This window comes from Pseudopodoces humilis, chromosome 9, assembly GCF_049639895.1.
Source record: "Pseudopodoces humilis isolate 2021_Gansu_Grassland_sample_001 chromosome 9, ASM4963989v1, whole genome shotgun sequence".
In the NCBI taxonomy this organism is placed as follows: domain Eukaryota; kingdom Metazoa; phylum Chordata; class Aves; order Passeriformes; family Paridae; genus Pseudopodoces; species Pseudopodoces humilis.
The window spans coordinates 2,402,240-2,429,303 of NC_142208.1; the positions used below are offsets into that span (position 1 = coordinate 2,402,240).

Sequence of the window (27,064 nt, forward strand, 5' to 3'; positions counted from 1 at the left end):
ACGGCCACTCTGACAACGCTGCCGTGCCTCCTGTCACCAGGCTCACTGGGGACAGCCCTGTCCTGAGAACTGCCCACATTGCCATGGACTGCTATAAATAATTAACCTGCATTCCTCTAATCCTTTGTTGGAACCACGGCCTCTCTAACCAGGGCAATGCATCACAACTTCCAAACAAACACTTGGCAGCAGCATGCATGGGAGGGGGGTGTTTAGAGATGTTTAATGGCGTTTCTCTTACAATGAAGGTGCCATAGCACCTAGGAAAGGCATTTTTGGTGGTGGGAGAAGAGGGAGGAGGATACACTAAATACAGGAGGAAACTCTATTAAACTTCATGCAATTATCAAAAGCCACTTAAAAAAAAATCAAATCTCTTTTGCTATTTAAAATCCCATTTAAATGTACCCGTGACAGATGTGAGCTTTAAGCTGCCTGTAATGACAATTGCAGTGCTCCAAGGAACTTACACATGATGAGATATATTTTATACACATTTTTATTGACAGTCACCCGAAAGCTTCGGCATCACTCACAGAGTTGCACAGCAAACACGCTCAGCTACGATACTGTTTGTACTGTCTGATGCAAGAAGGGCTTGGATAACATTTGTTTAGTCAAGGACAAACAGTCCTGGGGCCTGTAGGTGGATGTGGGGAAAGACAAAGTTGGGTAACACTTCTGGCCTGCAAAGAAACAGGGTCCCTTCAGCTGAAGGGCTGTCGGGAAGAAATGCAGATAAAACCAAACTGTTCTGCAGTCCGGGTCACACTCCAAGGGCTGCCTTGTGTGCACAGAATACTTCACAAATAATCACCACAGAGTTAAGGAAATGAGTCCTGAGGTTCAAGCAGGGCTCTAACAAATACCTCTCGTTTCTCAACAGAGAAGAACAACAACAGAAGGCAGTGATAAGGGAGGCCAGGAATGCTGTTCCAGAGGGTGGGTGTCAGTCCTCAAAGTCGATTCTGATGGGGCCTCCTGTCAGGACGTGGTTAGCCATGTGAAGGGATTCCTCCTCCTGCTCCTCCTCCCGTTGCTCGGCCGACCTGCGCGCGCGTCTCCGGCAGCCCTGGGCGCAGCGCGAGGTCTCGTCCAGCGCCCCGCACACGAGGATGCGGCAGTGCAGGAACACCTCCTGAGGTGGGGACACAGCAGGAGGGTCAGTGCATGGCTCTGGAGTGCACCTCTGGACCTCTGGCCCAGCACCACAGCGTTCCTGTGGCACACAGTCCGTGTCCAGCATCGCCACCCGCAACCAGAGCGGCCGCTCCCTCTGTTTCCTTGAGTGCCCTCTCCAGAGAGCCCGGCTGAGATTTCAGAGCCAAGAGTGGGGAGACAGGGAATAGGAAGGGGTGAAATGATCCTCCAGATGAAGGGATGAAAATGGCAGGAATCAGCTTGGAAGAGCTCGTGTGGACTGGTAGGAGCTGCACCTCAAGAGCGCGCAAAGCCTCGCAAGGACTGATGGAGATGTGCAAGAGAATTTCAAGTGAGCTGGGAAAACAAAGCCAGGAAACCAAAAGGAAAAAGGAAGAAAACACAGGGTGATGAGAGGCTAAGTTGAGGGAAGAGAGAGAATGCAAGGAGACATCTGCCTCTTCTCCTTGCACAGCAAAGGCAGTGACAGGATTGCTGCTTCCCTGCCCCGTAAATGACAAGGAGAGCAAGCAAGATCCCTGCAAGCAGCAGCCACGAAGACTTGGAGAGGTCTGAAGCAGAATCCATTGTGCAGGATGGGAGGATGCAGGTTGGAGGCAGCAGGGGTAATAAGAAAGCCAAGGAAAAATTTCTGAATTTTAGAAGATCTCATCTGTTTTAACCCTGCTGGGGCTCTCCAGTAGCTTTATACCTTTTGGAGCAGGCTGAGCATAGCAATGGCTGGAATATCCAATTTCCTCCAACACAGAAAGGAAAGCTATTTGCATTAGGAAAATGGCATTATCCTTCCACTGTCCTCCCACCACAGAGCTTCTGCCCCAGAGAGACAGCCTGGTTTCACATTGAATTAAGCAGTGTGGTGGCCTTCTGTCTGGAGTCCTGGCACGAGCTAAAGACACAAGGTTGAAGTGATCCCAGACTAAAAAGTGTGTTTTTTTAAAGACAGGGCACTGAGAAACGTGCCTGGCGAGTGAGAACACTTCTCTCACCCAGCAAACAAGAGCCCCCACCAAGACCACCCTGGAAGTAACAATGATGCTGTGGCATTGATGTCCCAAAACTGCCCTTCATATTTTAATTTTAGTTGTTTTTATCAATCTCTCTTGAAAGTACCCATGTCAGGGCTCCTGTAAGATGCAGCTGCTGGAACAGGCACAGCAGCACCTGCCCTGGGCCAGCTATTCCATACCCTTTTCTTACTCAGTGCTGAGGCTCCTCTGTCATATCAGAGCTGATGAAATACCTGAGATACCTGAGTTTTGAGCTTACCTTGTTGTCTTTGCCCACAAACTTGAACACAGGAACCTGGAAATGCTTGGCAAGATGGTCCTTTGACGTGTACTGCTTCACGGAATCATCAGAAACGCAGCTGAGGAGAGCAGAGGGATAGGCTTTAATGGGTTTCCCAGGAATGGAAAAAGAAAGAGAAAAGACATTCCAGCCTACTTAACCAGAGAAAGAAAAGGAGGGATTGGTTCTCTCAGGCTCAGCTACCATCTCTGCTACTTCCTCTTTGGCCACAGGAGAAAAGTTGGGAACGACGGGGAAAAACAGCGGCATTGCTAATAGCATCTGCAGACGAGGAACAGCTCAGCACAGCAGAGGGCTGGCAGGACGTGGCCCAGTCCCCTCAGAGAGGGGCTGCCAGCGAGCTGCAGGCAAGTCTGTCCTCATTTCACCTTCCTGTGCAACAGCCTGCAGTGTTACACACACCAGAACGTGGTATGCACTTACTGTATACACATAGATATGCACATAAATTATGCTTAAAATGAAGCAGCCTGCACCCACGTTTCTAAAATATGACAGATGATGAAAAACAACAAAAATCCAGATTTACTTAGCTTTATAGCATTTACATTTTTCTTCCCGCTGGATTTGGTCAAACTGCTCAAATTCACTACACCAAGAGTTTATAATTTCAGTTTTTCCATCACTAGCAATGCATGTTTGTGTGAGAGGTCGCAGAACTGCAAGAAAATAAGCTGCTTTTATAACAAGTTACATTCCAGGTGCAGTGCATTTATAAACTATTACAGCCTATTTAGAGTCTGACAGACAAAAAGTAATGGTGGCTCAATAATTACTGCTGATTATTGCAAAGCCTTGGGGCATCTTGAGAGGCCTTGATAATGCTGTGAAATTGTATTGCAATGCAGCTCATCCTTTCTAGCAAGTTAATTCCAAAAATGTGGACTTTGAAAGGTATTTAAAAAAAAACAACAAAACAACAAAGCAGTGGTGGAAGAGACAAGAGGTACAGGTGCAGCTCAAAGTCTTGCTCTTGCAGCAAGCTTCAGCTCCCATCTTTGGACGAGAAATGTGCATGGCATTGCCAGAAATGCTGATGTTTGACGCTTTCAGTTGTTAAAGAGCAGTTCTGCCTTCACTGGAACGTTTGGGAATCTCTATGTTGTTAAAATTCCTTTTTAAACAAGGCCTCTGATCGTAAGGAATGACAGTTAAAGACTTTTCATAGGTGAGTGGCCAAGCTCCAGTGTCGTGAAGTCAGCTCACAGGCATGTTCTCATTTGTGAGCATAAAAACTGTGATGATTATTGGACACTGGCTCAAACTGACTCCTAAATCCCAGTTTCTCCAAAGGTTCTGCACACTGGTGGAAGGAAACCTACTGATCTGGGGCTAGGGAGAGGGAAAGTGGAAGAACACCACAAAGGAATCAGAGATACATAGACAAAAACCAGCTCAGAAACCTCACGAGTCACAAGAGCAAGTCCTTTTGCATTTGTGGGGCCAGACCATATCCCACTCTCCTAGGAAACCCCCATAAACCCTGCTGCCCACTTTGAAGAGGTGAGAAGAGAAAGGTATGGAAGGAAAAGGAGAGCCTGGTCAGGATATGGGGAAAATCACCTGTGCATAATGCACTTAGGTTTGGGGAGCAGAGTGGCAGTGCTGCAGCAGCTGTGCTCTGACCCTCTTATTCAGGGTTGCAAGGTTAAAAGGAAGGCTTGCACGATGAGATATCCACCTCAGCCTAACAAATGGGGCAGCCTGAGGCACAACAAGACGAGCTTTGCAATGGAACTACCTTAAGCACCTTGTGCTCTGCTGAATCACAGCTCCTGACCTCACCGGTGACATGACCTTGCTCCAGATGCCCCAGAGAGCTTCAGCGTTTATCACCTGTGCCATCGGTCAATGCCTTTGTTTCATTTTGTTTTCAGAAGGCAGGGAATTAATAGAGAAGAGAGCAGCAGAGGGAATTTTCCCATTCCTCAGTACAAGGTATATCCTCTCCAACTTAAACAGCGTTTCCCTTTGGAATATGAACTCTTGCAGGTCTGATCCTACATAAACTGATACAAAAATGCCATCTTCATTGCCATGGGCTTTTGAGGCTGGATTTCTAGAAGGAAACTGAGTTATTAGAGAAGTGTTTGGAACAGGGACAACTTAGCAGTGCATTCAGCTAATTTAATTTTGAATCACTGGGAACACTGGGGCCTGGAGTGATGACTGCAGAGTGGAGCACTTTTCCCTTCAGTGAAGTTTTAATGCCCTCTGCAGGTACCAAGGGACTGCTGGTGCCATAAATTCTTCAACCAGTGCTGGGGTGAACTCAAGAGATGACATTTCCTGCCTTCTCCCTTCTCTATCCAGCTCAGGTTTTGGCTGCTGTTTTAAATCTCATAATTTTCACTCATGGGAAGAGATGAAAGAATGAAGGGTCCATGGGAACAGCCAAGCCAGGGAGTTCATAAAATCAATTTTTCCATTACAGACCTGGTCATAAAGCCCAGAAATGTTTGGCACAGAAGGACTGCAGCCTAGGATGGAGGCAGAGCAGGCTGAATCCTCTCAGAAGGAAATGAAAACAGTATTTTGGGGTACTTTACATTGAAGCACCTTTTTTCTACAAGAGAACCACACAGGACTTGCCATCAGCAGCTGGAACAGTGGGTGATTTAGTCTGGCAGCTGAGGACATGATTGTTGTCATCATTAAATGGTCTGGCAGGCAACATGCAGGACTTACACAAGCACAGTCCCTTGACTATCAGGCTACAGCTTTTGGGTATGTCTTAGATACTCCTTTGGCTGGATTTCCCTCCCTGGAGGACAGCAGACTGCCTCACAACAATGACACTTCCTCAGAGCTGCCTGGTTTAGCAGCTGGATGCAAACACTCCACAGCAATGCTGTAGCATTGGCACGGTCATTTCAGCACGCAAAGAAGTGTCTGAAAAGAGGGATCATCTCAGGAGCCACAGCTGAGCCCACAGCAAGGCTCCCCAAACCTCTGATGCAAAAACCACCGCAACAGTGAACCCACAGATCTGCACAAAATTATTTTTAGCATATCCTGGAACAATCACTAACCCCAAACACCTCAAAAGATTACAGCCAAACTGAAAGACCCTATATTTACTGCACTGACAGGCATCAGGGGAGAGCAAAGCAAGGGATTCTCCTGCAGCTCGTACCAGCAATGAGCTCTTCTGGCTCGTGCTATAGTAAGGCCATTATGAGAAAATTAAGAAACTTGCTCCAGTTGCTGCAGCAGCTGCCTGGCAGCGGCACACGGCCAGGGGGGTTCTGCCCATTGGCTTGGCACCCTGTGGCTGGCAGAGAGAGGATATCAGGAGAGAGAATCTTTTCTACAGGAGCCAACTCAATTATCCACAGTGCTAGCGACAGGGAAACACATCCTGTAAAAGCTGTACTCGGAGGAGCCTCTTTCACTGCCTCCCACTGTTTCTCCCAATTACTTTTGATGGGACAGGTGGTTCCAGCTTGATGGCTGCTGGTGATTGCTACCAGCACGGCAGACAGGCTGCTGTGGAGAAGGGATAGTGTTTCCTGCATCACACAGACAACTCAGCCCCACTGCCAATTCCCATTAAATTGCCAGCAAGGCAAGGGACAGTGAACTCACCCATCCTGAATCAGGTAGTACTTCAGGATCTCATCAATTTTTGAGGTGGGAGTGGCGAAGCAGCTCTCCACCAGCGTCTCCAGTCCACTGACGTGCACCAAGGGCTCAATCCCAAAGTACAGCGAGTCCCGAAGCTTGAGGGTGGGAAGAGCACCCCTGTAGGGCTCATCAAAGTCTTTGTCCTTGAAGATCTCCAGAGTGAAGGGGAAGATGCCCTGGTTGCGGCTCATGATTTCCAAGGGAGAGTTCTTGAGGTTGGGCACGTAGCCCTCGGAGATGGTGTAGCGGCGCGGGAACTCGCAGGTCACCGGGATCAGCAGCTTGCTGGTGCGGACAATGATGTCCCCATTGCTCCCCGGGGTCTGCTTGGGCAAGCCAGTCACCAGGTTGGTGGCAATGATTTTATCATTTATTACCTGCAGCAAAGAAAGGGGAGATCACTGAGAGAGGCCTCGGGGCTGGCGCTCGGGGCAGTTTACACCCCACATCCAGAACGGTGCTGCTCATCCTCACACACCAACTAAGGACCTCGGTCTCTGCTGCCAAGTGCGATGCACCACACTTCTGCTACACCCCTCTGCTAAGGTGAGCCCTCGGGGTCCTGACCAGTTGCCAGTTTAAGCTTTGAAACGTTATCAGGAGACCAGAATGTGTCTCAGCAGGAGGATGAGGAGTGAGGGCACTTGTACCTTCTAGCCTTGTGAAGCAGGAGGCGAGCAGAAAGCAGCACCCATGCTCACAGACACACACTGCTGGAGGGAACGAGCTCTCTGCCTTTGGAATGCCAGCCCAGGTCTACTCTGAGGGCAGCTGCATGGCAGCACAGGAAACAGCTCTGAGGGTACAGCTAAACCATTTATTTAACCTTTATTCCCCAAGTAAGCCACAGCCAAATCCCCAGATCCCACAGACTGGGCAGAAGGTCATACATACATCTACAACAGTACCACAGGACTTCAGGGAGAAATGGATGTTGACATGAGTGCCATTGGACACGCCTTTGCACGAAGTGTTGATGAGGGAAAGGTCCAGGCCTCCAACCAGGTCCTTTGGGATGTTCACCTCAATAGAGCTGGACTTGCACAGCACTGGAACTGCAAGAGAAATCCCCAGAAAAAGTCTGTGCTACAAACCCACCAGTGGGCTGGGGAAGGGCTACACCAGTTATAAATGGGGGAAAAAAAGGGGAATCACAGATGGCATTTATAATTATGATCCTACCACAGTAACCTAACTACCCATCTTGCAGTCCCACCTAACACAACACAAGCCAGAGCTGCCACTGCCCCAAATTTTCCAGCCACAGCAATGCCTCAGAAAACAATGAAGAGAGAAACTTAGCTGTGCTTCCCAGCTTCACTTAATATTCAGCACAGATTTGGTTGATATCCCTTGCACTGCGATGTCCTGGCAAGAGCCTTTGCCAGATATGGGTATCAAATTCACAACACCCCAGGCAAAGCCATATTTTAAGAGCCTTAATCAGATTTTACATCAAACCCAGAACACGTTGAAAAAAGGCAGAGTAATTCCATATAGATACCAGGCTAAAATGGAAGCACCTCAAAATGCCATAAAAATATTTTTATAAGCAATAAACCTAGCTCTGACAAGCAAACCCAATTAGCTCACTCATTCCAACCTTTAAATTTTAATACAGGCCTCCGTGTGAATTTCTTTAAATTAAAATTTCATTATGTAAGAAGCAGGAGAAAACAGAGTTTGGACAAAATAAAAAGGAAGGAAGAGAGAATAATCTTCAATAAAAAAAGTGGTTGCTGTACATATACTCCTTGGGATTATGCAGTTCAGTTAGAGACAGGACAAACATACTGGTGGCATATATTGTGGTTTCAGCCAGAAAAACAAACCTTTTGCAGGATTTACATTAATTATATTTTAAAATCCCACAACAAAACTTTTTTGCAAATATTCTGGTTTCCTGAGATTTCTGCCAAAATTAATTGTAGTCCTGGTCCTTAACATTCCTATGACCTGCCTTCCCTTAATTTCAATCATGAATTATATAATTTAGGATTCTGGATATTTTATATATAAGGCACACTGCTAAAATAGGCATTTCACCCTCCTTAAAAAATTTCCCTGTCCCAGCTCAGGTATTTGCAACAGCCTCTGAGTACCTTCAGGAAGGAGTTTTGATTAAAAGTTGATAATTTCAAAGTGATGTGTTAAAACGTATTCAGAGTGCCCAAAGCAATATGTTCCCACAATGACACTGCAGGGTTAGAACAGAGGCTTAAAGAACTAAAAATTACCTTAACCTTCCTTCCACTGGCAGCAGAAGACAAGTGGGAATAACTGAGCATGTCAAATGGCACAGCTCAGGAGCAGACAAAGGGGCTTGGAAAGACAGCATAATGCAGACAGAGAGGAACATCCTTTGGAGAAATGATTGGCCCCATCTGGATTTAAAGGCTCGCTGTTCTAGCGCTCCTTGATAAATAAAAAAATGTACTGCTTTCGTAAAGGTGACATTCAGGGCAAGAGATTTGGATCTCAGCTGCAGTTCTCTGAAGTTCAGGACTGATTTGGTTCAGGATCTCTTTGTTTCTACATGTCTTTGACTGGCACAAAGTGGGAGAAAGAGAACATTCCATTTTCCCTGTGCTCCAGAGCTGCAGGAGCTGTGTGCCCTCCACCACCTGGACACAGAAACAAGTGAAGGAAACCTCCTGACTCAAGCCAACTCGTGGCTTTTTGAGAAAACACCCAGCTTGTGCCAGTCAAACATTTTAGTTCTTCACCCTCATACTTCCCAGAGCACCTGTGAGAACTGGGAAAGCCTCCTCATTTCCACTTTAAATTCTGTTTTGCACCAAAGCCTCTGAGCACCTGACTCTGGGATGAAGCTTCTGTGGCGAGTCCAACACTCATTTCTCTGCCTGCTGCTGTTACTGCTACCATATTCCAGCCTCTGGCTCCTTCCTTGGCCTTTCAAAGAGCTGCACAAAAATTTGGGGAAGAGCGTTTCACCCCTACTCTTCAGGAAGACGTGGGGTACTAGGATGGACTGCAAAATTCTAGGATGGTCTGTAAGATTCCAAGTATTTTGCTGGCTGGTATCTTTATGGAAAAATTGCAGCCTGTAGACTGTGATTTCTGTGGAAGATTATTAATGTTTGTTCTGAACCTGGAGACAGTGCAGAGGAGGGTAGAGAGGCTGCAGATCCAATTGCTTCAGGCTACTGTGCCTGCCCTGCACTGTTAATTGAACCAATATAAACCTGATTAGGTGTCATAAAAAATTGTGTGGTACAGTTCCATTTCTGCTCAGAATTGCAGGCCACAGCATGGGGAGATAAATCCATGAATGCAAAAGAACAGGCAATTTCACTTTATGAGATGCTGGATCCTGAACCCCAGCCTGGCTCCCAGCAGTGCTGCTGCTCTCATTAGCAGCCCCACAAGCAGCAGAAACTCTGGCTGGGAAATCCAAAACTTCCAGCCCTGCTGGGGTTGCCTCAGGGGTCCAGGACTGAAAAACATCGCTCTGTTCTTGCCTGTATCCATCAATCAGACCTCCAATCAGTGAGTGTGATCACAGCTCTTGGAAATCCCCACCTCCGCCTCCCCACCAGCACTGCTGGATCCCAAGTGGGCAATGCTCACCCTTGGGAGCCCTGCATTTCTAAAAAGCTTAAAAAGCAGAAATTCCATCAAGTGGAACCATTCCAGCTTCCTCTCTGAGGCATACCTGTGCTTTTGGCCACCATGAGGCCTGAATCTGTCCCTCCAGCTGATGTCTGGGCACTCTGTGGCACATCAGACTGCAGGAGGTTTTCTGAGCACAACAGGCAATGCCAGACTGCTGGCAGCCTGGATGGATTTGCAAAAGAGATCTTTGCAAAAAAAATAGGGAGCTTGTTTATTCCATGTGCATGCCATAGGCACAAGTGACTCAGCATGAAGGATTCCCTGTGGAAAGTTCAGATGGAAGGTTCTCCAAGGATAACGCTGCCCTGGCCTCTACACAGCAGAGGCAACAGTCAATTTTTAGATGCTATCCCGGGCACTTTGCCAAGGGGCAGCAGGAGCACCTAATATCAAAACTAGTGCCCTGCTTCAAGGCATAGGAATGCTTACTGGAATGGTATACTTGGAAAAAAACCATGCATCTGTATTTAACCCTGTTCTTGGAAGGGACTGGACTGCTTTAGCTGAGATTTTGAAGCATGGAAAAATGTCAGTTCTAACAGCATAAATTTGTCAGAGGTGTGCAGGGAGCAGTATAATGGGAGATGTTAAGCAGTATTAATCGTAAGGGAACACTAACCCTACAATTAACGTGATGAAAGACGAGCTCAAGCTGTTCTCAGGCCTGGAGAGAAGAGCAACAACCTCAAGCTCTCACTTTTGGATGGTCTGTCATTAGTAACACAGCTCCATTAACCCACCTGGACAGGACAGACTAAGAGAAGACAGCAGAAACAAGATGCAAAGTTCCTTCAGACATTCTCTCGGGGGACAGAGGCTGCTGGGGAGATTTTGTTGTCCTACCTTGGCAAGTGTGGTTGTCTTCTGACAGAACAAGTCCTCTGGGACATTCACACTGGTAGGTGTCTTCCACTTCAATGCAGGTGTGGCTGCAGCCTCCGTTGTTATTGTGACAGCCTTCAATTTCTGGGGAAGAAAGGAAAACCAGCGCGTCCTGCGGGCCCCAACAGACCCCTGACCAGCCAGCAGCCTGAGCAATACAGCTCAAAGGCAACAGTTTGGCTCCCAAAAAATGAGGTGGAGACCCCTTTTTTAATTATACACCTTTACTCATGCAGAGCACCATGATTTTTTTCTTTCAAATGACCTTAACTGCTTGATTTGTTTTAAACATTTTTTAACCATTTGGGATATGGTAGGTGAGTGCTACTGTTCTCAGTAAAGTAACATAAATAAATAAAATAATATATAAATAAATAGTAAATAAAATAGATAATAAATTAAAAATAATTAAAAAATAAAATAAAAATAATAAAATAAATAAAATAGCCTAAGATAAGCAAATCATAAATATGAAATATTTCTCCCTGAGCCTGCCATCAGAAATCACTGCGTGTTTTTTCACTGAAATGTAAAGAAAAGAATGGAAATCCCACACTCAAATCCTATACAATGCATGGAAAATAACAACTCAAACACCCCACACGAGTCAAAGCAACGAGTAAAGCATCATAATGCAAATTTTAAGATACTTAAAACTCTATTCAGTGTCACCAGCTCACGTAATCAAGCTAAATCTATTGCATTTGTTCTTTATAGCAACAAGCTGTGAGGTGGCCCACACCTCACATCCCATTCTCTACCAGCTCACAAAGCTGAGGGCACATCTTCAGAAATAAAACTCACTAACAAGATTGTAAAAATCCCCAGCAGCAGTGCTAAACTCGTGAAAGGCACCATCCTTCTTACAGAAGGGAAATTAAATGATATATCAAAGGCCCTAAAAGCCAGCCTGGGGAATGGCAGAAACAAACGAGTTTCCAAACAGACTATTCCAGCCCTGTCAGAAGAGTGCAGCACTCGGGAATAAAAATTGCACAGCTCATTTATGTGATGCCCAAGCAGCTCAGAACTGGATGTGGCAGGGACAAAGCCCACAGACAATTTTTGGCCCCACACAACTTGACAAGTACTTAAGGAGCGCTCTGCACAGCAGCATTTCCCAGGAAAGCGTCACTGCCAGGATGAGTGATGTACCAGCAGAGCTCAGAGAGCAGATTTAGCTCTTTTGGGCAGCTGGAAAGTGAGGCACATCTGCAGTTGTTTTTCTTGTCTGAGGCCCCACAGTGTCTGTGAACAGCTTTGCTGTGAGGGGGCACAGTGCTTTTCCACAGCTCACCATAGAAAACATCAGGCACACATCATTTTTTGCTGGGTTTGCCTGTTTCTGCTCAGGGATTGTTTGTACATTGTTAGTGACAACGCATCAGGCCCACAATTTGCACTTTAAGCCACCAGTCTAAATTTATCAAGGGTTTTCAACCTGGCTGTGCCACCACTGTGAAGGAACTGTGGCAGCTGCATGGAGCAGCAGAGCCCACAGACACCAAAGAGCAAAATGCTGCCCTAATCCCAAATTTAACTGGCAGCCCCTCTCCTCAATCTCCATCCTGGGAGGCTAAAGCGATCCTCCTACTCCAGTCTAATGCCATGACATTACCCCATGCCTGATGTGAGCTGCCAAAGCCCAGCGCTGCTAAATCTGCCCCCACAAAAACACACAAATCTCCAGAGCCAAATCCCAACAACTCCAGCAACGAGTTCTGCCAATCTTCCACATCTGCCTTTCCCCCACGGAGATAAATACAAGCAAATCCTAACAGAATCCTAACAGAAATGGACAAGGCAGGGACAACAACAAGGAGATTTCTCTCTGCTTGCTTAGAAGGATATTTTAGTATCAACCACTCTGGCAAGCACAGAGGTGATATCAATGACATTTAATCCCAGGTGCAAGGAGCCAAGAGAGAGCCAGTGCTGCAAAGGAATGATTTATACAGTTTCCAGCAGCCTGGGGTAGCTGAAGCCTCACCTTCACAGGTTTTCCCATCACTTCCCAGCGTGCGCCCAACGCCGCACTCGCAGCGGAAGGAATTCTTCAGGTTAACACAGAACTCACTGCAGCCTCCGTTGTTCTGCTCACACTCATTTTCATCTGAAAAAAAAACAAGCTCTGGAATGTAATAGACAATCCCACTAAAAGCAGTAACACTGACAGGAGCTTTTGAATCTCTTGGTAAAGCTCTGAAAAGTCTTCCTAACTTTTTTGAAGGCTGAAGTTGCTCTGTGTTTGTCTGCCCTTCTATTTTTTTTTTTTTTGTTTTGAAAGATACTTTGTTCTCTGAGATTTTAATTCCTCAACCTGATTTAATCTCTGTGTGCAAAAAGCAAATCAGAGAGGAAGGGACAGACATTGCTCTTGCTGAGCCACAAAACGAATGATTTCTCTTAGGCAGGCCAGGAGGCTGAAGTTATCAATCAAGGTTCACATGGGGTTTCATCAGAACATTAGAAGTTGGCATTTATGAGGTGTCAGAAGCTTCAAACCAAGAAAAAAGAAAAGTCCCATTTTAAACAGACCGGTCAGAGATGAGCTCTCTCAGGTACCAGTGGTCCCACACAGGCACAGTACCCACAGCTGGCAGCTGGTGGTGGTGTCTCCTTCCACAAGCAATGTGAATTGAGTATTTTTAGCCAAAGACTTGGCTGGTGCCCTGCTTTGGGAGGCAGGAAGAATGTCCAGGAGACACACACACACTGCTTTTCACACATGTGACAAGGCTCCACACTTTCCCTTCTAAAAATAAAACTAAAGCTGCTTAAAAACAGAAGGTGAAGAGGGAAAAGGCTACTGGCAAAGGCATGGAGATGTTGTTAGAAGGGCCTGGAGATTGTCTTGATCGAGGGCTGGGCCCAGAAATTCCCCTGACTGCTCCTTCCAAGTTTTGCAGCACACACAGATCTCTGTGCCTGCTCCTCCCCACCGGTGACAAGCAGCACTTCTGGGATGCAGGCTGGTTGTCTTGAGGCTGGACTGGGACAGTGCTGAGCTGATTTTAACCATGGCTTAGTAGAATATGGATCCAGGCACTGAAGAAGTCAAAGGCAATGCACCGAGCTGGTGAAGGTGTGACAGGAAGTCTGCGACCTTATTTAACCCCTAAATGAAAACGTAACTCAGGATCAGCCATTCTGCTCTGGGATTTAAAGCAGGTAATGTGCCAAGGAGAAGCACAGGGAGGTGCACAGAGCTGCTCACCCTTCACAGAATGGTCTGGGTTGGAAGGGACCTCAAAGCTCATCTTGTTCCATCCCCTGCCACTATCCCAGATTGCTCCAAGCCCCGTCCAACCTGGCCGTGGGACCCTTCCAGGGATAGGGCATCCACAGCTGCTCTGCTGCATTACTGCAGCAGCTTCAGTCTCCCTTCTTTGGGGGAGCTGGGAAAGGAAGCACATTCTCTGTTTAGGAAAGACAGATGGGGATTTATTTGGTTTCTCCATAAGGAGGGCACAGTTGCTCTCAGAGATGTGACTGCACAATTACTCAGCACAACAGAAAGTTATTAGAAAGATCACAGAGCCACACAAGAGAGGCTGCAGGCAGGTGAACCAGTGTGATCATTCCAGCTGAGGTGCTGTGCCATCTGGGAATCAAGAAGAGAAGCAGCAGTGCAGAAATCCTGCTCCTGGGGGGATGAAAGCAGCTGCAGCACACACAGACAGGCTCAGGACTCCTGTGTACCTCCCTGCTGCAGGAAATCCTTTCCTCTGAGCCTGCCACACATTCACTGAGTGCTCGTGCTTGTCAAGGGCACTTCTGTGACTGGAAGGCTTGCACAGAAGCAACCAATAAATGCTTTTAATTATCTGAGAGAGCTCAGTCAGCCACTTGGCTGCAGACAAGTGGAGCTGCTTAAGCAAAAGCTCTTCCCAGAATCCCTGTGAGCAAGTGTAACTCTGCAGCAGGACCAGGCTGCTCCTTCCACACACTGGAATGACTGTGGGCCCTGCCCTGATGCTCACAGACACGATATATGTGAAGAAAGAAACCATCCACACCTGCTTTGTCAGGTGCAGCCCCTTTGGAAGAGACTGACCTGCCACACAGCCTCCTGGACCAACTCTGCTTTCAGCTTCACCACCAAATCAAGTGGCAGATGAGATTCCTCCTCCCCCAAACACCCTTTCCTCCCCCACCCCTTCCTATCCATCGGTGTGGCTCTGCAGCTCTCCAACAGCCCCTTGATTTGTCCCATCATCTTCCTGACCTCTCAGTCCAGGTGCTGTCCCCCAGCATCACACACACAACCACAGCCACTCTCTCCCCAGAGCTTCATGGGGATTCCCCCACAAATCTCCAAAGCCCACGTTCCCTACTCTGCTCTCACCTCCCTCCTGGCCATGCTGGTCTCTGCCACCAAGTGCCAGCTCCCTGAATACCCCCTTGTCATGCTCTCTAAAACCACTGCAGCACTGAACTTACAGTTCTTTGGGTCTCCTCAAGCCCCAGGCTATGGACAATGTCCCAAAAGGGCAGGAAGTATGGTGGAGTTTAGTGTTCAGCCCTGCAGCAGCCAGCAAAACTTTTTTTGGAGGAGAGATACTCAACAGAGCGTGTGAGAGGAAATCTCTAACGCCAGACTGCACAGCACTTCCTGAGTATGATCACAGTGATACCACACAACCCTGCACCATGATCACAGTGATACCACACAACCCTGCACCATGATCACAGTGATACCACACAACCCTGCACCATGATCACAGTGATACCACACAACCCTGCACCATGATCTTCCAAAGAGACTCTGCTACTGCCTTCAGCAGCTGAACCATGCAGAAAGCAAATCCAGCCTCACAAACACGGAGCTCCAGGGGCACCAGAATGGATGCAGTCCTGGGATGTAATATCTTGGAACCGTTTACAGGATCATAGTCCTGGTTCTAGGCAGCAAAGGGGAAAACTCCTCTCAGGAGATGTCATTTTTTACAGTGCTTTGTAAGGCAAGATGTGAGCCATGAAACAAAGGGAAGAGAAGCACCAGGAACTGGGACAGCTCATCTCCACCCTTACCAAGGCACGTCTGGCCATCAGGTCCCAGCGTCGTACCCGGGGAACACGTGCAGTCACCGGTGTCCAGGCAGGAGCCCTGGCAGTCCACCACATCACAGATGTCATAAAAATCTAGGGCATGACAAGAACAATGTCAGCACAAAGCAGCGAGCATGCAAGGAAAGTACAGGATTTGTCCCCCCAGCTTCCCACCCCGCGTGCAGCCCCTCAGTTACAGACCCGACCCACGCTGGCAAAGCTGACCTGCTGAGAAACAACCAGAACTAATTACTGCGAGTCAGAGATGCAAATTTTGACTCTGGTAGTGCGCCAAGACAAACCACAGGGCCCACAGGAAGCGTTAAATCACCGAGGCCAGGTCAGCTGTGGAAAAATCCCGCTAGCCGAATAAAGCGGGCGAAACCGCCTCGCCGATCCTACACGGCCTACAGGAGATCCTACAGGCGGCCACCTGGAGAAGCCTCAAGGGCCGAGGAGGGGTCAGAGAGGCGACTTACGCCCGCAGTAGGCGTGGAAGCAGACGCTGGGCTTGGTGAGGTGGTACACGTAGTAGCCTCCCGGGCAGGCCTTGACCTCGATGCTGGTGTTCCAGAGGCAGCAGTTGCCGCTGAAGCTGGCGCAGGCCTGGCGCCGGACGACGCCGTCGGCCTGGCGCGGGTGGCTGCCGTTCATCCAGATGGGAGCGTGGGTGCCGCAGTGGTTCTCGGGGATGCAGAAGGTGGGCATGGCGTCGCCGGCCATGCCCGTGAAGCGGTACCACTCGCCGTCGATGCCGCTGTCGCACGTGGGCTGCCCGTGGGAGCCGTTGATCCGGTGGTCCGTGTTCCGCCAGGGCTCGTTCAGGCTGATGTAGGCGGAGCAGGGGTCCAGGGCTGGGACACGCAGAGAGAGAAGCTTGTAGATATCAAACCAAGTTGTTGGTGGGTAATTACAAAAGCAGTTTTGGGGTGGTTTATTTTCCCCTCTGTCCCTGACTTAACAGAACCATTGTGACAGAGACTGATCCCTGGGCAGAAAAGGTGATGCCAGCAAACTCATCGCCTTGTGGAAAATTCTGACAGCTTGTCTTAAAGGTCTTGGAAGAACAGGTAAACTAACGAGGCTCTGACAACATTATGCAACAGTCTGACCTGCTGTTTAGCTGACGGGGGGAAAAATCAAGGTACAAGAAAATCTGAGGTCCAGGTAATGATTTTGCCATAGGAAATATGCCCTGGGATCTAGCCTAGGACAACGATCCTTTGGTCAAGTGACTTTGATTGGTCACTTTGGTTAGCGACCAATCCTTTGGTCAACCAACTGAGCCCCTGCAAGCCTCTCCTCAAGTCACTGGTAACTCTCCCAGCTGCCTTGGAACAACTCAAACAGATTATGCAGCCTCTTTTAAAACCCATCAGTGTCAGCCCTCACAGCTGAGCTGCCAAACCTTTTTATTCATTATCTTAAAATCCACAGGGCGTAAAGGACTGAATTGGGACCTTCTGGGGAGCAGCACATTAAACCCCTTACACTGCTGTGTTCCTTGCAAGCCCACAAACCCTCCTGATCTGCACAGGAGATCAGCTGTTTGTGAGCAAAGTGAGTGTTTGTGGGGGCAAGACACAAACACACGGACTTCCTGGCAAGTGCACAAGGAGTGTGTCCCTTTTCAGAGGACTTTCTGAACCTCCTGCAAATGATTAAAACACGAGAGTGCCACAGGGAGAACATAAATGAAGAATTTAAGTGTTCATTAAATTTTCAGTCTCCTCCTAATTAACCCTCATTTGGCAGCTTCCTCACTGGAAGTCCAGAGGTTCCATTTTGCCTTACATTTAATACCTGATTAAGCACAACTTATCCACGACAAGCAATTCCCTATTAAGCAAAAGGAATGCTAATATTACCCTGAGTAAGGAAAATTGATTACCATTTCCTAAAATTAGGCTAATAAAACCAATCACTCTGACAAAATGCATCTTGGACTGGAACAGCCTCAACTTTCCACATTTCCACATTTCTTTTGAAGTCCTAAAGTTGTGCTGTTTTGTTTCGACAATAGTGTGATGGAGCTTGGGTGAGGGAGGAATACTGTGCTCTATTAGAAATACAAATGACCCTGGTTCATTATTTTTATTTGTTTTGCTGACTTTAAAATGGAAGCTACAAGTGCTTCAGAGAACAGACTTCAAGTCTCTCTTATTTAGCTGTGTCCTCTGTAAATATCTGTCCCAAAGATGTGCTACCTCATAGAAACATCTCACAAATACAACATTTTTCATGCCTCCCTCAGCCACAGACACATTTTGCTCGGTCTCAAATCCAGCATAGAAGGCAGGAGCAGCTGCCAGAGTCAGGAGTGCTGCAGAGCTGGCACAGGGAGCGTGGATCTGGGTTATGAAGGAATCTCTAGTGCCACGATACAAAGATATGCAGAGGAGCTGATTCACTGCCACCACAACCAGCCTCGTTCTCCTGAGCAGCAGAGAGGGGAATGCAGCAGGAAAATCTCTGATGGGAATCACCAGGTATCCCCTCCTGAGCTCTCCTTTTCACCTGCCTCTGCTCGCCTGCCCTTACCCACAGAGAGCAGCAGCGCTGTAAATCCCACCCTCCAAAAGCTGGTTTGACTTCTCCCAAAAGGAAAAGACAGGACCTCAACAGAGCTTCCTCCGGGCTTCCCTCCGTGCAATTCCCTTGGCTTCCACAAGAGGATTTGCTGTGGCCTTAGGGTGAGTCACTGACTGAGATGAAAAGGTTTTCGTGTTGTTAAAAGCCAAATGAGGTGAAGCGGGAGTGCCCTGTCAGCTCCCCAGCTGGGCAGCACTAAAAATACCAACACTCTCATTAGCTTTCATGTAATTATGAAATATCCTTTGTAGACAGACTCTGGGAACGCTCGTCTAGGGAGATTATATTGTCTCCTAAACATCCAGGAGATAATTTATAGACAAAATTTAGCGAGATGAACACGCAGCAGCTCAGAGGGAGCTGGAAGAAGGCACATCAGGGGAATTGAGGTAGCATTCCCTCACATCTTTCATTCCCCTGAGAGCTTCTGGCAGGAGTGAGGGGGAAACAAACAAGCAGAAGAAGCAGACAGCGCTCTTTGGAACACTGCAGATCCTCATGGCCACCTATGGACCACCAGTCCTGCCCCAAACCAGCCTCCCTGCAGACATCAAGCAGTCACTGGCAGCACAGTTTTTTCATTTTAATTAATTAAATTGAATTTTTAAGGAAAAAAAAATAATCCACAAAAATAGAGAAGCGACTGATCAGCCTCCTCTCACCTCTTCTCCCCAAACAACAAGCTTGGGGGTTGGCACAAGATGAATAACTCTCTCCAGCTCACTATCTTTCATTTTTCTTGGCTCAATTCTTCTCCTCCTCAATGCTTCTTGCATGGCCTGAGCAATTGGGGCTGACAAGTATTAGCCACGAAGCTAAGCTGTTCCATTTGTAAGCTTGATGCTATCGTTAGTTCTCTGGCTGACATGGTAGCAGTGTCTGGGTGACAAATCAGGCTCCAGCCAGCACTGGTGAGTGCCCCATCCTGCAGAGATTAATCCTGGGTGCATTGTGTAACTGGAGGTCTCTGCTCCAGCAGTAATAAAGGGAGCAGCACTGCATTATGGCACTAAATTTCGTTCAGATTTGTCAAGGAAGCAGGGGAAAAGGTGGCATAATGTCTACTCATAGAGTCTGTCCTACAAAGGGAGAGGAAAATCCCACAGTGCCTTGGCAATAGAGATTCTCACAGTATGGGGGACTTCACACTTTGTAAAAGAGGAATCTTTCCAACTGGAAGGAATTCCACATCACCTTCAAAGAAAAAGGATATTTCTCCCACCTTCCAGCCTTTCACCTAAGAATACCAAGGCTCATAGTGAACCTTAGAGATGGCAAACAGAAATAAGGCAATGCCTCTTTACTCACCCATCGAAGACACCGGCTGGAGCTGAACGACAAAGTAAATACAGAAAAACAAGTACTGGAACATCCCACTGAGCCAAGGAAGAGCCACCACTCAATGTACAGAGGCTTGAAAGTCCTTGTACAGACTGTGGCTCTTGCAGCCTTCCTCTCAGCGGAGCTTTTGACTCAAGAGCAAGTGTGATTGCTCTCCTGGAAGTTTATGAGAGGAAGAAGCCGAAGGGACGAGGGGTACAGCTCCAGCCTTGACCTCCCCAGAGCAGCTCTGCCCCTTACTGACAGCAGGGTCATACTTACTGATCAATCTTGTTTTTTGGACTTGAGCTGCTATTGTTTTCTGCCCTGAGTGCCCCACAGTGACACCTCCACTATCTTATCCAGAGAAGAATTCTAACCGGGGACACGCGGACATCCCGAAGGGCTGGAAAAGAAGAACAGATGGGTGCTTGTTATCTGTGCTCCTTCCACAAGTCGCACTCCACGGCTCCCTCCAGGCAGAAAACACTGGCTAAGGAGCCTTAACTGCAGGAAATAATGGCCAAAGGAGCAGCACTGATCCTTCCGAGCACAGATTGCAGAGGAGTGCTGGGAGCAGAGCTACAATGGGAGCATCAGTCAAACTGAAAGCCTGGTGTCCCACAGGGAAATGAGCTGTTCCTAGGCTACACAGAGGCCCTTGCCACAACCTGAGCACTGCAGCGAGATTATCAAACAAGGCAAGTAAAGACACCTTGCTGCAGCGCTCTTACAATCTCTTGTCTTGAAAAAACAAACCAATCCCAACGTTATGGAATTAATTCTGATGCAAAACCGAGTAACTGAGAACCTTTTCCTGACTAGTTCAAACCAAACTGGGCTGAGCTGCAGGTGACAGCCACAAGCTCTAGATGCAGCACACTGAAATGTGTTCTTTACTACAGCAAACCCAGAAAGGGTTCTTCCCTCTCACCCCTGTAAGAGCTCTCCACCAGCAATGAGTGCAGCTGAGCCTACAGTAACCACACGACCTGGCAAGCGCGGGCATTTCCCCATTCCCTGGGCATCCTGCATTTCTGCAGCAGGCTGGCCTAAGAAATGACACCAAGGTACAAATCCCAGTGGGAAAAAAGTGGCTCCATTATATTACATGTTGAATTTGCACAAGACAGGGAGTTGGGTGCTTGTCTGTCTTGCAGGGACTGGACACTACAGAAAATTCTCAATGGCCTCCCTCTGTCGAGGTGTGTCCCTGGGAGAGAAGTGCTGCTCTACTGCACCCAAGCACAGGAGTATTTTTTCAGTGGTGAACAACTCTAGGGAACAACAGAAAAACTCCAAATAAATTACTGTTATTGCTCCCATAAGGAAAAAAAAAAAAAAAAATATATATATATATATATATAAATTCTTGTGGCCCTATTGTGCTGACAGCTGTGCAGTACCAGAAAAGTTTTTCCAACAACAGGAAAGGAGAACAGATTCACTACACAAAGCTATCAAGGCAGATAACCCTCAAGAGGTGATTATGTGAATTCCCAGAAGAGAAACTAAAATTGAACAGAGAATAATACAGCAAGCTACCAGAATTTCTATTTTGCCACTTTCATTGAGAGGCTGATTCATACTTATGATGCCAGGTAAATAAAACTGACAAGCCTGAATGGAATGCTCTGTTTGTGTCACAGGTGTGTACAGCTCTCTGAACCATCTCTTCACCAGCTGCTTTTGTTTTGTAGCTGCTGTATGAGCCTGCTATAACAAGGTTTTGACAGGTACGTGTAAGTGACTGACAGCTGACAATTAACACAGAGAAATGAACTGCAATTGGAGTCTCAAAGGTGTCACCTACAGGCCCTATCAAGTTCTCAAAAATGGATTAAAGCAGGGGATGCCCCAGCATTCCCAGAGATGACACTATGCCAAATCACCCTATGATGGAAGTGGTCTCAAGCTGCAGAAGACAGTCTGCTACCTCTAAACATTTCTGGGAAGAAGCACTGGAGGCAACTCTTCTATCAGCACCTTCTCTTGGAAAGTTAATTTGGGTGATATTTAGAGCTCCAATTCCCCCACAAACAATCTATGCCTCAGGGAGCTGTAACAGTCAGTCCTGAGAGAATAAATGGAGGGGAAAAAACCCAAACAAAAAAACCTCTCTGAAAAGAGATGCTCTGGGAGAGACACAATTCCAATAGGGCATTCTGTAGGACCAGCAATCTCCAGCAAATATGTTGTTCCTGACCTCCACATTTGCACCCCAAAGACTGATGCACCCAACACCCCAAAAGAATCAGGCTCAAGTTAGAATCTCTTAAAAGCAGTTGCCAGTACTGTTTAAAAGGTAGGAAGAAGGAAGGCAAAATTAAAATAGAGGGCAGGGATTTTATTTTGGTACCCAAGAGGGATTTTCTACACCTGCTACAAAGTCTGTGCACATCTGTTCTTCACACAAGATAAATGCTCATTTTGCGGGTGGCAACCACCCTTCTTGTGCCTCCCAGTGATCTCTGCAGGGCTTTACCATCCTCACACAAGGAACTCAAATTCTTCAAAGCATTGGCAGGGCTGGAAAGCCTCGTTCAGTTTGTAATGGACTCATGAATAAAAACGCTTTGGCATTTACTGAGGTGATCTTGGCTTGGTCAGAGCCACCTCTCAGGACACACCTGAGATGCCTGGGAGGTGTGTGAAGCACAGCTCTGGGTGCAGGAACCTGCAACCTGCCTAGAAGGAGCAAGAGGAAGAGCTAATCAGCACTTCCTGCCTCAGAGAGGGAGGAGAACCTGGCACACAGGACAGGCTCCCTTGTCTGTGACTGACTGGAGGATGCACGTCCACAATAAGCCCTGACAGGCAGCTGAGATGGATTGCACTGAAGTCAAGGACTTTGAGATAGGCCTTGCTGCTGTAAACAACTTGTTCCAGGACTCAGAGCCAGTGGGAAAGGCTGTGGAGAGCAGGGAGGGAGCACAAGCTGAGTGAAGTATGGGCAAACTCAACACAAGTACAACATGGAGAACCCATCAAAGTCAGGCTAATACATCACTCCTAGTTAAGAGCAGCAGTTACTTCCTTTCCCTTAGTGGAGCACTGGGACACAGAACTTGGTGTTTTCAGAGTGTTTTTCCACAGGTCCTATAAACCCAGCGTATTTTTCATGCTCCTCCATTTTCAGATGGAGGAATTAGGGCACAGACAGCACACCAACAACTGCAAAACTAGTCAGGGGCAAAAAGAGAAGTGGGACTCATCTTTTAAAAGCCCTCAGAGCCACAGCAGCACAGCCTAAGTAAGAACAGCTTCTTCTCCTGTTTCAGGGCTTAGGTACACTGCAAGTCTAATTTTTGTTACTGCATTTTACTTTTGACCCCTTTAATGTCAGTGAAGAAAATAAGCCTGATGGGTTTTTTAAAAGGAATAATCAGAATTTCTTGGGAAAGGGAGAAGAATACCTAAGATATAAAAATCTCCTTTCTCTGTGAAAATGAAGCCATACAATGGGGCACAGAGGAAAGAAGCTCACTTTTGTAACTACACATACACAAGAAAACCCTAGAAGGTATCAAAGAAATTGGTCCAAAGACAGGGCAGCTTGGCCAGCTTCACATGGCTGGCTCAGTGCCATGGTCCGATAGCCAAGAGCAGCTTCAAAGCATCATGCAAACCCTCTTAAAGCCAATATGGAAGCATAAGAACTTGCAGCAAGGTGATCATCATTGCTGCCTGCCAGGCAGGGAGGGTCACAGGCAGAAAGAAAAAGGTTTTCTTTGCTCTTCAGGAAAGAGGAGCCATGAACACCTTCCCTGGAAGGGCCTGCAAGGTAGAGCCTCAGGGGTGAACTTAATGCAGTTCTCCAGGAAACTTTGAACTGGTCATACATTTATTTGAAAGCTCCCTCACAAAAGAGGTTAATGAAAAGAAGGACAAAATTGGTAGAAAAATCAGCATCTGAGCACTGCAATGCACCCTGCTGCTTCTCCCTCACCGGGGCTGAGGAATGCAGTGGTGCATTAAAATTCAGGCAGCACTGCCTGCTCTGCAAGTGCTGCCAGGGGCACAGGACCTTATCACCTGCCTGGCTCCCAAAGGGGAAATAGCTGCTGCAAGAGAGTTGATGTTGAGATACAACAGTGTGGATCAGAAGGGCAAATAAACCCTGCCCCTCCCTTCAGTGTTAGCATTCCAAGGCACTGAGACTGGAGCAGGAGGATTTCAGGCCACAAGTGTAGGCACTTTCCTTACTCACACCATCTCCAGAGCAACATTAAAGCGTGTGCAGGCACAGTTTTGTAACAGCATCTTCATTTCAAAATAGAGATGGTGGTGCTAAGATGTCCTGAAGTCTCCTGCCCCCCTGGATGCCAAAATGGGAAAATTCTTACGCAGTTGAGCCAAACAATTTACCTAAGGCTGGCAGCAGCTCACCTGGGGACAGCAGCAGACAGAGGGCTGCTTGGAGGAAGGAGGCCTGTCAGCAGTGATTAAAGGTAGGTGACAACAAACAGCTTCCAGCCCAGCTCCAGCTTTATAATATAAACACAAGAGCTGGCTTTTTCAAAAACTTATCATGAATCAGGTCATTTCTTTAAGCAGTCCACGAGCACAATGGAAACCTCCACCAAACGTCTCATCTCAATAACCCATAAAGTTAGGACAAAGCACACACTGCTGATTCCCAAAGGTAATGAACAAATCACATGTCCCCATGACAAACCAAACCATTCAAGGGCCCAGCAAGAAAGGATCTGAAGCCTAACACTCCAGTTTTTCTCCAAAACAGCACTTGAGTGCAGTACAGAAATCCACTGACATAAAAGGTACCTCCTTTGGGTTGCTGGGAATTACCTGCCCGTGTATATCCTTATCCTGTTACTATGCTGGCCAAAGAAAGGGAGATCTTTGCTAGACCAAGTATTTCTACCTCCACCTCACCACCTCAACTGCTCCTGCCAGCCAGATCTCCATCCAGGCTTCTTCAGGAAAGCTATTATCTGCATCACCATGGCCTCGGTGAGGTAAGGGCAGTCAAGAAGACACAACCTAAACAAAAAGAAATGGAGGAAACTCAGGAGAGAGCTGCCACACCGGAAATAGTCTCTTGTCAGCTGGGGAAAATAACATTATTCAAAAGCACTGATTCAAAAATTGAATAGTTATTTATTGTTCCAGAAGTACATTGCTCTTTTATACATATTTCATAAATGATACAGGATTTTACACATGTTCAGGTTTGGTGGTTTGTTGTTGTTTTTTTTTGTTGTTGTTTTTTTTTGTTTTTTAAAGAAGGACTTTTCTCCATGCTCCCTCCCTCATCCCAAACACACACCAAGGATTCAGCTACAGGATTGTGTTCACTTTTTTTCCTTTTAAAACTCATCATCACACAAACAGGATAAAACAGATAAAAAATAATCACACAATGTAATTAAATGGAAAGACAGAGGAAAAGGGGAAGGGAAGGAAAAAAAAAAACCAAAACTAGAAACATGCACCCATTCGGTCCAACATGCCACTGAGTGAGAAGAGGCAGCAATCCCAGCTGTGTTTCCACATCTGCAAGGCACCTGGCATCTAGTTAATACTGAATTATTTTCTTTCCTATATTTTTAAAATACAGTTCTCAAAAAAAACCAGAAGCCTCTTTCCATGACACAGTGAGGAGTAGTAGTGAAACATGAGAATGAAGCAGCCAGCCTTTCTGTATATAAAGCTCAGTGTCCTTCTCCCGCCTTCATCCTGTCTCCACAGCATTTATCAGCAGGGTGCTAAGCCAGACTGACCTGCTTTGAGTGAAGAGATGTTTTATCTGCTTAGAAAGCAGCCAGCCTTGGCTAAGAGAGAGGGCAATGGGTTGACCTTCCTTCCTTTATTTCTTTTTAGCTAAGAACAAGAGATGTCATTAGCCACTCCTAAGAAATTCTGACCTGTGGTCACAAAGTTCACTTAAAGCTACTTAATCAGGGGAAAGTGCTACAGAACCAAAGCAGTTCTGTGTCTTGCACTCCAAGATCCCCAGGCTCTCAAAAAGCCTCTGGGCAAGGGAAAGGCTTTCACGATATATGAAACCTTCTATCCCATTACACAAGCAGTCAAGTATCATTATTCCATGTTCCAGAACTGTTCATTTAAAAGCAGGAGTCATGATTCCGGCAACAGTCTTGTAATTCTTTAAGCCTTCATAATTTCATAGTCCAGGTGGCTCTCAGGTTTGGCGTAGGAAGAGGGGCACCTCCCTGCCTTAAGACTGAATATAAAAAACCGCTCATGCAATGCTGCCATGGATTTCTAGGAGGAGCTCAAGGGCATTGGGATGCAAAGTTTATAGAGTTATTACGGAATAATCCAAAATATCGATTATCAAATGTCCGGAAGAGAACTCATTCCTTCTCTCACTTGGCTACAACCAATCTGTGCTACAAATAAGCAAAGGAGGAAGTCAGTGGAGCACAGGGGGCGGGCTGGGAAGGGGAAGCTCACGGTTTTCCAGTAGAAAGCAGTCTTGTAGTAACTTTATAAAAGAGACCAGGTCTGACCAGAAGTGTGCGTGTTAATGGCGGTGGAGTGCAAGTTCTGATCACCAGCCAGAGCTCCAGGTGGCTTGGATTCTTTGTTCTTTTTTTTTTTTTTCTCCTTTTGTTTTTTTTTTCAAGAGAGAGAGAGAGAGAGATTGGAATCAGGTAAAGGAAAATTTAAAAAGCTAAGCAGGCTGCTGGTGTCTTATCAAGAGGCAGACCCTGCAAAGCTGGAAGAAGACACCCCTACACCCCAGCATTACATTCTTTTCATGAACCCCTCCAATCCTGTATTTGTACACAATCACCATATTCTGACAGTTTTTAAAATGTGACTATTTGCCAAGCCCTTTTCAGAACTAACATTCCACAATGTCCCATCTTCAGATTTAAGAGATTTTTTTCCCCCTTTACAGTCCTTTGTCTTGATTAAAGGTAAAAACCCTCCACCCCCCACACCACGTCCCAGCTTCCACCTGCAATGCTTTAATTAAAAAAGGCAAGAGCTATGAACAGGTTTTTTGCCGGGGTTCAGAGCTTCTTTGCTGATCAGTCCTTTTCAGAAATTTGCTGGATGGGCAGATGAACTTGCAGTGGGTCTCGAAGCCTCTTAAGGTCCAATTCTGCCTAAAAGTAAAAGACACTTTATAAAGCACAAGCTCCCAAAACAACTTCCCCCGATACCATTTCCCTTTAGAGAAAGAAAAGCTTTCCTATATTTCCTTTTTTCTTCCCTGTCCAGCAGGAAATTGATCACAAAAGAGTGAAATAAAGTTGCAGGCTCATATTTAGGAAAACCATTCTCAGCTGTATTTCTCTGAACTTGTCTGCACACAGCCACATAAAGGAATAGGGTAGGGAAGATCTGGATCCCTATAAACTCACTGGAATATTTTTCTTTAAAGAAGCCAACACAAAAACCCAACAAACCAACTCAATTATTAGGGATGGTCGATTCTAGAACAAAAGCTCCAGGAAAATATGGCCATCCAATGGCATCTGTAATT

General features: G+C 46.8%; 3 protein-coding genes across 8 annotated transcripts in view; 1 reads left to right on the forward strand and 2 right to left on the reverse strand.

Moving 5' to 3' along the window:
• The window catches only part of PLA2G12B (phospholipase A2 group XIIB), a 38,340-nt gene that overhangs the window by 10,609 nt on the left and 667 nt on the right, over positions 1-27,064 (forward strand). For 2 of the 3 annotated variants that reach the window (XM_014261647.2, XM_088059945.1), the window contains exon 4: positions 23,861-24,032. The exons of the other annotated variant lie outside the window; for it this stretch is intronic. In XM_014261647.2, the coding sequence (XP_014117122.1) occupies positions 23,861-24,030 (170 nt within the window). In that variant the 3' untranslated portion in view covers positions 24,031-24,032. The remainder of the gene's footprint in view (positions 1-23,860; positions 24,033-27,064) is intronic. 3 annotated transcript variants of the gene reach the window in all.
• Positions 482-19,957, reverse strand: OIT3 (oncoprotein induced transcript 3). 3 transcript variants are annotated; one of them, XM_088059941.1, is made up of 9 exons: positions 19,864-19,957; positions 16,149-16,523; positions 15,652-15,762; positions 12,608-12,730; positions 10,579-10,701; positions 6,994-7,154; positions 6,061-6,476; positions 2,431-2,530; positions 482-1,138 (listed from the first exon to the last, which is right to left on the reverse strand). In XM_088059941.1, exons 2-9 carry the CDS (start codon positions 16,390-16,392, stop codon positions 950-952), a joined length of 1,467 nt encoding a protein of 488 aa, XP_087916067.1. In that variant the 5' UTR covers positions 16,393-16,523; positions 19,864-19,957; the 3' UTR covers positions 482-949. The 3 variants fall into 3 exon arrangements, with proteins under 3 accessions (XP_087916067.1, XP_005533168.2, XP_087916066.1); XM_005533111.3 differs by lacking the exon at positions 19,864-19,957 and adding an exon at positions 19,570-19,838; XM_088059940.1 differs by lacking the exons at positions 482-1,138; positions 19,864-19,957 and adding exons at positions 1,151-1,497; positions 19,570-19,840.
• The window catches only part of MCU (mitochondrial calcium uniporter), a 77,569-nt gene continuing 75,187 nt past the window's right edge, over positions 24,683-27,064 (reverse strand). Inside the window, exon 8 of one of the 2 annotated variants that reach the window (XM_088059943.1) lies at positions 24,683-26,680. In XM_088059943.1, coding sequence (XP_087916069.1) covers positions 26,564-26,680 — 117 coding nt within the window. In that variant the 3' untranslated portion in view covers positions 24,683-26,563. Of the gene's footprint in view, positions 26,685-27,064 lie in introns of both variants that reach the window. The other variant, XM_088059944.1, reaches the window with a different exon arrangement.